General features: G+C 34.9%; 1 protein-coding gene across 4 annotated transcripts in view; it reads left to right on the forward strand.

Annotated features, from left to right (window-relative positions):
* The window catches only part of MIOS (meiosis regulator for oocyte development), a 40,851-nt gene extending 38,079 nt beyond the window's left edge, over positions 1-2,772 (forward strand). For 3 of the 4 annotated variants that reach the window (XM_087423630.1, XM_014788202.2, XM_087423595.1), the window contains one exon: positions 598-2,772. In XM_087423630.1, coding sequence (XP_087279756.1) covers positions 598-694 — 97 coding nt within the window. In that variant the 3' untranslated portion in view covers positions 695-2,772. The remainder of the gene's footprint in view (positions 1-597) is intronic. The other variant, XR_015549876.1, reaches the window with a different exon arrangement.
* Positions 2,773-10,262: the final 7,490 nt, after the last annotated feature.

Here is a 10,262-nt window from a genome sequence, read left to right on the forward strand (position 1 = left end):
GTATGAGTTAAATGTTTTATAGCATTATTTAACTATTTTATTTCTTTGGGGAAAGGATATGTTTATGTTTTTTACAACTGACTAAATGTTCTATCATATGTAATAGATAATTGAATTATAAATTAAATGATAGAGTACATATCAAACTACTACATCAGTTATCTTCTAAATAAGCTTGTTATGTAGTAAGTAAACACCTCATGCAATGGCGCCTCTCAAGACCGTATTTAGCTTTTACTTTGAACAGTGCCAGTGCCCTGTCCTCCTCATTGCTGTAATTTTTACACCCAATTTGTCACATTGGCTTTAATTTAAACTCTGAGCACATCCCTGTCACCTTCACAACTGTAAACGAGATATCTCATTATGTATTTAGGATATAAAGCTATTCATTTTTCAGTAGCTTTCTCCCCAAGTTCAGCTTGGCAGTCATTTCCAATTTAATGCTTTTAATACTTTTTGGGTTTTAATTCCTGTATTTTTCCAAATGCCATTTTGAAAAATTGCATTATAGGTATTGATAGGTATATAGATAAATAAATGTATGTATATATGTATAATTTAGATTTTTAACTGTTACTTGACCTGTTTTTTTAGGGACCATGCAGAGTGTCCTGTTTCTGCGTGCACGTGTAAATGTATGCAGTTGGATACAACAGGGAATCTGGTACCTGCAGAGACTGTCCAGCCATAAAATGTTATCACCTGAAGACAAATCTTCAAGTATGGAGCTTTCTAATAGATGTCCTTCATAGCTCAAAAACATACCTCAGAACAAGTCACTCATGACTTTCCTGTAATGGGAAAATAAATCATTCTATCAAATCAGCAATTTGATGTTTGAGTGATTTTGATGTGCTTCACAGAGACAAATGCTGCTGAAATCAACATCAGAGTGTGGACATGAATTCTGTTCAGTAGATTGAAAAAGTTCATTTTGGAAGAACTAGAGGGTTTTGTTGAAATTATGAACACTGTGCAAACAGAGTTCCTGGAATAATCAAGAACAGACCTTGAACCTATATCTTCCCAGCTGAAACTGGATATATTTCAATAACATCTGTACACTTTAAAATAGAATAAAATGACCAATTCAATGATTCAGATGATAGTTTAAGCTCACCCATGTTTAGATTCCTTTCAGATAAAATTTAAATTGTGGATTTTTACTTTTAGAATTGGATAGCCCATACCCCACACTAGAGAATAAATTTTATTAAGTTATGGTTGATATACATTTTTTAAGGAGTCTTTCCCTCATACATTTTCATTTTAAGATAAGAAATCTTTTGGCACAGACCATTATTGTCTTCCTAAGAAAAGCCAAAATTGAGAATGTAATCTTACACTTTTTCTCTTCTGAGGAGAAAAATATGCACCATTTCAGAGAAACATGTTATAAAATTTTCAACCTTTTGCTTTCCAATGTCCTGATTTGTCTTCAAAGATTTCTCTCCTATGAATTCATCATCTTACGCTCAACATCTGGGAGCATTTTACTGAACACAAAGTCTATGCAAGATTATATGTGACCAACCATTCAGCATATCTGTGTCAGTATGTCCTACTGTCAAATTCTCTCCTGTTTTGGAAAACCCTGTTTTTTCTAAGGTAGACTGGGAGATGCTTGGAAAAAAGGGGTCACTTTGGAGACAGTTTTACTTTAAATGTAAGTTTATGAAAGTAAGTATACTTGGGCCAATTCAGGGACTTTGTTTTAAAATTTTATTTTTTCCCTTTTCACAGCTAGATAGTTGGAAGAGAAATACAAGGGATTTGTAGCATGCTTCTCTATCATCTGACATATGCAGAGGACTGAACTGAATGTCATAGTTGAAGGTGTATTCATAGATAAAATAAAAAGTAAGCCTAAAACTTAATTATTTTGTAGATTTTGGAGAAAGAAGTATCTTCAAGAATTTTAAGAGCTTTCATGTTAGCAATTTTACCTGGTGAACTTAAGATCTATTAGATTAGTTTGAGGTGTGACCTAAATACTGAACAAAAGTGAATTAAATTTTTTACTTTGAGATCTGATACAAAAGACCCTTTTCTAGGAAAACATTGCATATCTACTCTATTGCATATCTGCTCTAAACGTCTCACCTAGATGACAATCTTCTTTTGAAATGAAACAGTTGAGAATGGTTATAAATTTTTTACAAAGATGGCTATTGAGGGGACTTTTTCCAATCTTCTTTTAAGTAAGTCTTCCTGATTTCATTTTACTAAAACATGACCTTTACCTTTACCTTTAAAATTGCTTCAGTTGAAGTGTTCCTTTCAAATTTACTATGTCCTAAACATGAAAAGTCAGCTTTAAGTAACATCCAAGTATCATACACATTTTCATTTCTCCTTAGCTAAAGTAACATAAAATTGTTGGATTTATATTTAGAATAGGGTTGTATCTAAACTATTTATAATTTTTGGAAATACAATATAATCAGACATAAAGTCTGTTATATATGTCTTGTTTGTAATCATATAGAGTGACATTTTTAAGATTAATTGTTTATGCCTATGTGTCAACCTCCTAATGTTTTCTGTGAAGCCAATATCATATATGATGTCCATTATGTTTGCTTTGCATTTCACTGTATGTGGACCATGAAAATAGATTCAAGTTATTTTTCTGTTTTTATTTCTAGGTGTCTGCTATTTGGGTCCCTAAACTCAACAAGATATTTTACCTAAACATGTTCAATAGAAGTGTTTAATAAAAGTGTTTTTGTTACTTTTTAAAAATTGAATAAATCTGAGTTGAAGTCAGCGTGTCTAATCTAGAAATTATCTATGACTCCTCTACAAATAATCCAGTAAACTAATATTAGTACTTATTTTGATGGCAAATTTGATACTTAATCTCAGAAGTAACATTTTTTTTAGGCTCTGTTTTTCAGTTTAATACATTTTCCAGAATGGTTACTATTTTTAAAATAGTACATTTAAAAAGGAGCTTTCCATCGTCAATGCTACACGTGGTAAGTACTGTATTAGAGTTAGAAAGAATATAGTTCTCTATTTAATTGCATGGCTGAATTTAATTTCAGTCACTCATTTGACTGCAAATATTAAAAGTATGGGCTTTGAAATTTAAATTATAATCCTAGCCCCAGTATCGGGGCCAAGTGACTTGACCTTTTTGAGCTTCAATTTCCTCATATGTTGAAAGAAGGGTACAGAAATACTCACCTCATAGGGTGATTGGGAGTGTTAGGTGATGAAATAAACATGAAGTGCCATTTCCTTGTCACATAGTAAGTTCTCTGTAAAGGTAATGATTAATAGTCATTGTAACCCTAATCTTTATTGGTTACTCATGAGTTAGTAATTAAAAATTGAATATGGTATAATTTATTTTTTTGGTGAGGAAGATTGGCCCTCATCTGTTGCCAGTCTTCCTCTTTTTGCTGAGAAAGATGGCTCTGAGCTAACTTCTGTGCCCATCTTCCTCTTTTTTGTATGTGAGACACCACTACAGCATGGCTTGATGAGCGGTACATTGTTTGGCGCCAGGATTCGAACCTGCGAACACGTGAACTTAACCACTATGCCACTGGGCTGGCCCCATTAACATGATATATTTTAAATGAAAGATCTACATTTGTCTCAGGAGTAAAAATTTCCCAAGAACTTGTTTTCCCAAATCTAGATAAATTATGGCATTTTCTTTTGAGATAGGACTTAGCTACTTTTGTTTATCCTGTATTTAGATTATTACTTTTTGCCATATGAAGAAATCCTCCAAATGACCACCTAGGAGTTTAATGTGATATAGGAGTGAACCCAGGGATGGAAATTTAGTGAATATGGACAGTTGACCAGTAATTCTTGAAAACTTGAGGTTTTCATATCTATATTCAACTTTTAAATCCTGATCTTCATAAGAGAAAGTATCTAGCATTATCTCTGTGGAATCCTTCCTTCTCTGTCATTCTGTTACACTTGTTCAATTAAGTTAAAATGTTGGGGTAGTAGTGGTAATAAAAAAGGAAGTACACTGTGAAATTTGTTCCCCCTGGGTATAGCCGTAATTAAAACAAGTGGGCACTAATTAGTTGTACGTCTAACATCTGCTCAGATAGATGCGTCAGAGAGGTAGGAGAGACGACGTGTTAGGTATTAGTTCAGCATCCTCATATTGAGTGCTTGTGACTTACGTGGCCATGGGGCTAGCTCGACAGCAGCTCTCCTCTCCTCTCTAACTCCTTCCGTGACATCATTGGCCTATTTTCCCTCTTGCCTGAAAATTTTGTATGTTACTTTGCTGACTGTAAAAAGCAGCACTTTCATTTTTCCGGAGTATAGAAACAGAAAGAAAGCTTCCCAAATGTCTTTAAAAGCTAACATAACCCAGGTATCAAATTAACATAGATTGCCAGAACAAAGAACTAGTTTCACTTAGGAATATATGTGATAAATTCATAAGTAAAATTAATATCAAATCCAACAGTATATTAATCAGAACAGTAGTTACTGTTGGTGCTTATTACGTGCCAGGTGTCATGCACCTTATCCCATTTAATCCTCACAGTAGCCCTGTGAGGCAGGTATACTATTATGGTTCCCATTCTATACATGAGTCAATTAAGGTGTAGGGACATTAGGTCACTTGTCCTAGGTTACACAGCTTGTAAACAGCAGAGCCAAGATTTAGCCTCCAGTAGTCTGACTTCCCAATCTGCACTTTTAATTACCATTTTATACTTCTATGTACTACTTCATGGGGTGTGTCTAAGAGAATAATCCACTGTGACAAAGAAGGGTTTATTATATTTTGTATGAATACATCAAAAGAGAAAAACCACGTCAGTAGCTCTTTGGATGTAAAAGGCATTTGATAAAATTCAAAAATTGATTCCTAATTTGTTTTTTGGATTTAGTTTTTATCATGCAAAGGAAATGTCTTGCCTCCATTTTTTCCCTCCTATTTTACTGTCTCAAACAGCAGGCATCATGCCTAGTGGAGAAGTACTAGGAATCCTTCCCATTATAGACAGGAAGAAAACAAGGATCCTGTTATTACCACTGGTTCTGCACATAGCAATACAGAAGAGGAAAGTGGAAAGAGGCACACCCTTGCTTCTTTCCCAAGTCCTTAAATTTTGGTGTGGCAAAAATACCATAAACAGTTAAAAGGCAAGCAATCTGATGAATTACAACATGCATGACAAATTTAATGTACCCTTAATTCACAAAGAGCATTCTCAAATCCATAAAGAAAGGCACAACCAATAGATAATATTGACCAAGAATTTGTACAGGCAAAATAAATTAAAATGGCCAATAAATATATGTAAATGTTTAATTAGTAACAAATGCTGATTAAAATGATAGTAGGATACTGTTTACCTGCCTGTGTAAATGAAAAAGAATAATATGAATTTTCATGGATGTGGGAAAGGAATATTCTCACATAACAGTTTGTGAGAGTATATATCAGTACAAATGTTCTTGAGGACAGGTGAGCAATATGTATCAAAAGCCTTAAAAAGATTTATACCCTTTGACATAGTATATTGAGAATATTTTCTGAGGGATTGATTGGATAAGTGCACAAAGATGTATGTTTCTATGAAGTGGTTCATCACAGTATTGTTTATAATAAAAACTTGGAAACCTAAATTTCCAATAATAGGAAAGAGTAAAGAAATCGTTACATACATACAGTAGAATACTAACAACTCTTTAAATAGTATAGATATTTTTATTGACGAAGATTCATGATATATTTGTAAATGGAGGGGAAGGCAAATTATAGGATAGTATGTATAGCAAATAACATATTTGCATGGAACACTGTTGAGGAGTGTTTACAAAAATTTTGACAATGGGCTGGCCCCGTGGCTTAGCGGTTAAGTGCGCGCACTCCGCTGCTGGCGGCCGGGGTTCGGATCCCGGGCGCGCACCGACACACCGCTTCTCCGGCCATGCTGAGGCCGGTCCCACATACAGCAACCAGAAGGATGTGCAGCTATGACATACAACAATCTACTGGGGCTTTGGGGGGGAAATAATAAATAAAATCTAAAAAAAAAAATTTTTTTGACAGTGATCCTCTTTCAAGAGTGGGATTTTAAGTGACATTTTTCTTCTTGCTTATCTGTGTCTTCTAATTTTTCTACAATAATGATGAATGTATAAATAGATTAATGGGCATATCACACATACGTGTTACTGGCTTTTATAAAGTCATGCATGACCTGGTTCCGGCCTGGCAGCATAGTGGTTAAGTTCGTGCTCTGCTTAAGCAGCCCATGGTTCTCGGTTCGGATCCCAGGCGCGGACCTGCATACCACTCATCAATCCATGCTGTGGCAGCATCCCATATACAAAGCAGAGGAAGATTGGCACAGATGTTAGCTCAGGGACCATCTTCCTCAAGCAAAAAGAGGAGGATTGGCAAGAGTTGTTAGCTCAGGGCCAATTTTCCTCACCAAAAAAAAAAAAAAAAACCGTCATCCGTGACCTAGTCTCTTGTTATTACCATAATGAACAATCAAATATTGGGAATTTTTCTGTGAGGTGAAGAAACTTGCTACAAGATATTATGAAAATTAGTATTGAGATCTAATTGTTTGGAAAAGATTTTTCTAGATTTCATACTCTATAGTAATATATAGGAATAATAAAAAGATGTGGTCCTCTCAGTCATCTCTTTCATCATATTTGGAGACAGACAGTGCATTTTGTTCTCCATTTAGAACATTGGGAAATGGATCCATAAAAGAATTCTGATTTCCCTAATGTTAGTGGTACATAATTAATGACTTTATTTCAATCTTCTGTCTCTTAGATCTTCCTCATATCTCCTGACTCCTCTGTTTTGGCTCTGGGCCTATGGTAGGAAACCTGTTCTCTATGTTTAGAATTTTGTTGATTATTTATTGTCCAATCCAATCTAGAGTGCATTTTACTTGACTCATTTTCAGTAATTTAACAAGTTACTTTAAGCAATGAATTCAGAACATGCCTGTATATCCATGTTTTCAACAAATTACCAAGTATTTGCATGCCTAGGTGTGCTGGACACTGTTAAAGGTTATGATTTCAAAGGATTGATGGCACCATAGTTGCCTTGGAGGAGCTGTATGTCTAATGTAAGAGGTAGACATAAGCATAGTTTTCAGCAGACTCAAATCCATTCAGATTAATATTTATAATTGCTGGAAAGAGTATCATTTTAGCATCTTGTCTCTTTCTGCAAGCCAAAAAAAAAAAGGTCAGTTTATTTTATTTTCTAATTTTAGACTTTAGAAAATTATTTTCTAATTAGAAATAATTTGAGGAAGTAGATTGTCCATAACATTTCTCTAAAATGTAATTTCTTACTGAAATACTATTAATAGTACAATGTTTTGAAATGCGTTACTAAAAAGGTAACTTTAGCATAAAAGGATAATTTATGTAATGTTAGAAATAGCAGCAATAATAGTAATTCAGTGCATACAGTCTTTCATCATTCAATTTATGAAAAGCATGTTGCCTTAACATAATTTCATAACTGGAAATTCAGATATAGGAATCTAATTAGTTGGTCTCTTAAAATATAAAGTCATAAAGACAGGGTAGTCTGGAAGAGCATTTGAAGGGATTAATGTCTTAAACTTGAAACAGGCATTTTTGTAAGAATTCATGCAAATTGTTCGTCTTACATCTTTTTGTTTAGAGAATGTTAGCTCCGCTTACATATGGATGCATACATATTGGGGGGAGGGTGTGAGTGGATTTGTGTGTGAGTGTGCATGCAAGAGCCTGGAGTTTGAACTAGCAAATGTCAAAATTCATATTTATTCAGATTTATATCACATTGCAGCCACATATTTTGCTGATGACAGTTTAAGAGGTTGCCACTGTCAAACGTGATAAAACTAAGTATCCTTTTTAGCGGCAAGCGATTTGATAACTGATGGTTTCATGGTAAAAATTTGGTACAAAGTTCCTGTGCCACATACATTAGTTATGTCAAAAAATTATTTTCCCCATCAATTTGGAAATTTGTATTACGCATTAAGTGGGTATACTTAATATTTGTACAACTATGGGTGTATATCTTTATGGTATATAAATGTTCCCAGAATAGATGAAGATGTATAATTTATGGAGCAAAAATATTCAGCAACTTGATAAATGTAGGAGAAATATCTCTTTGTAAAAGTAATATGTCTTATCATCTTAAATCTTCTAATCCTTTCCTTCCATTCCTTAAAAATAGAATGTAGGGTCAGTTGTGACTCTTAGGACAGATTACCATTTTTTAACATAGATAGATTTCTGAAATACATTAAATTCTTTTTGGAAAAGTGAGTATAACTTTCTCAGTGAATGCTAAGATACTGCTGGCTTCCAAAGGAGAATACTTCTCCAGGCAGGGAACATTATTTTCCACTGGAAGGATCAGACACAAATTGGCGATAAGTAAGCTGGGGCAGATTCTCCAGGTCATTTGGGATGACTACTCTTTTGGTAACATTGTTCACCTAATTTGGTAAACAAATAATCTTTTTTAGTCTTTTTTATTGAATTCTGTTATCTCCATCTTCAGAAAATGTTATGTGAATTATAAACTATGCACATGCCCTCTGGGGACTTGAGAAATTAAAAACGTGTATTGTCCTTGCTGATAAAACATACCCTATGGGGAAAAATTAGCCAAAAAGTTACTCAGTACCTTTCTTGGTTTGTCTCTTTTACTTCTTCTCTATTCTTTTTTAGAGTCCACTCCCGATACGTGGAATTCTACAGATTTCTAAATAACTTTTCAAATGTCTTATACTAGACTTTGAGCAGTATACATTTTCTCAAGCAGAAACATCTGAGCAGAGTGAAAATGAATTCTCATAGAACAAAATTGCCAAGGATATGTGCCAGAACTATAGGGATAAAGATCATAACTTTAATTTTCAAAGAAGCTTAAAAATAGCTCCACAGTTATTATGCACGAGGCCTGATAATTAACGTTTCTCATTTTGGCAGCATTCACCTATAGCCCCCTATCAGCAACTGAACACATTGATCTCTGGGATAAATGATTAATGAGCTGCCTATCATTTCCACTCCTTTTGTACCAAGTGGTGGAGGCTTCAGTTAATTATATGGCAGCCATCAGCATCATTACTGAAATTGATTCTGCCACTAGAGGGTTGTGCTAGGATAATCAATTAACACTCAAATAAAATAATTAAGTTATGTCATTAAAAATAACACAGGGCCGGCCCCGTGGCTTAGCGGTTAAGTGCGCGCGCTCCACTGCTGGCGGCCGGGGTTCGGATCCCGGGCGCGCACCGTCGCGCTGCTTCTCCGGCCATGCTGGGGCCACGTCCCACATACAGCAACTAGAAGGATGTGCAGCTATGACACACAACTGTCTACTGGGGCTTTGGGGGAAAAATAAATAAATAAATAAAATTATTAAAAAAAAAATAACACAAAATAATCCCTCCTGAGTCACTCCGTCACACCTGGTAAGATTGTTTTGTTTTGTTTTTGCTGATCAGCCAGCATCATAAAACCTTAGATTGAGGAAGGAAGCGTGGAAGGCAGGGAAGTGGAGCTGTTGTTTTAAGTACAACCCACTAAGATTTCCAAACTTCCTATTCTCTTAATCACTGTTGCATTGTATGAAATGTAAATTTATGAAATTGTGCAACTTGCATGCAATGGTGCACAATGAAGTTGCCAAATTATTAGAGAAAAAGTAAAAGAGTAGAGTTAGGCATTTTTGAAAGGCCAGAATTAATCCAGAAAGAGGGAAGTTAGAGGATCTAGATTGACAACTGATACTCAGATACAGTGAAATGGAGGAGATAAGAACATCATCATTTCAATGTCTTGCTGATGTGGGCTGCATTTCTAAACCAGATGGCAGAGAATGAGGGTCTGCATAGGCCTACAAAAAAATAACAGATTATAGTTTTGGTAAAGTGAGACACCCAAGGAAAATGACTGGAACTTAGAACTTCTATTTTAGCATCTCTGTCTGCTCCTGGGATTCCCTCAGAATTCTCAATATTACTGAACTTAAACTCCCTCTTCTACTTTTGTCTTCCAGCAAGACACTCTTTTGTACATTCCCCCTATACTTTCCCATTTTTTCTGTCTCTGCTCTCCTCTGAATTTCATGAGATCAACTGTTTAATCAATCTCTGAATTAAGTCTACTACCTGAACTACATTATATTGGTCACCCAATCAAAGTGCATGTGCATTTTCTTCAGAGCTGAGACTGATTCTACAATGAAATGGAGCCAGCTGTAGGTT

The sequence above is a fragment of the Ceratotherium simum genome, chromosome 1 (assembly GCF_057802395.1).
Source record: "Ceratotherium simum simum isolate JZ-2026a chromosome 1, ASM5780239v1, whole genome shotgun sequence".
Classification (NCBI taxonomy): Eukaryota; Metazoa; Chordata; class Mammalia; order Perissodactyla; family Rhinocerotidae; genus Ceratotherium; species Ceratotherium simum.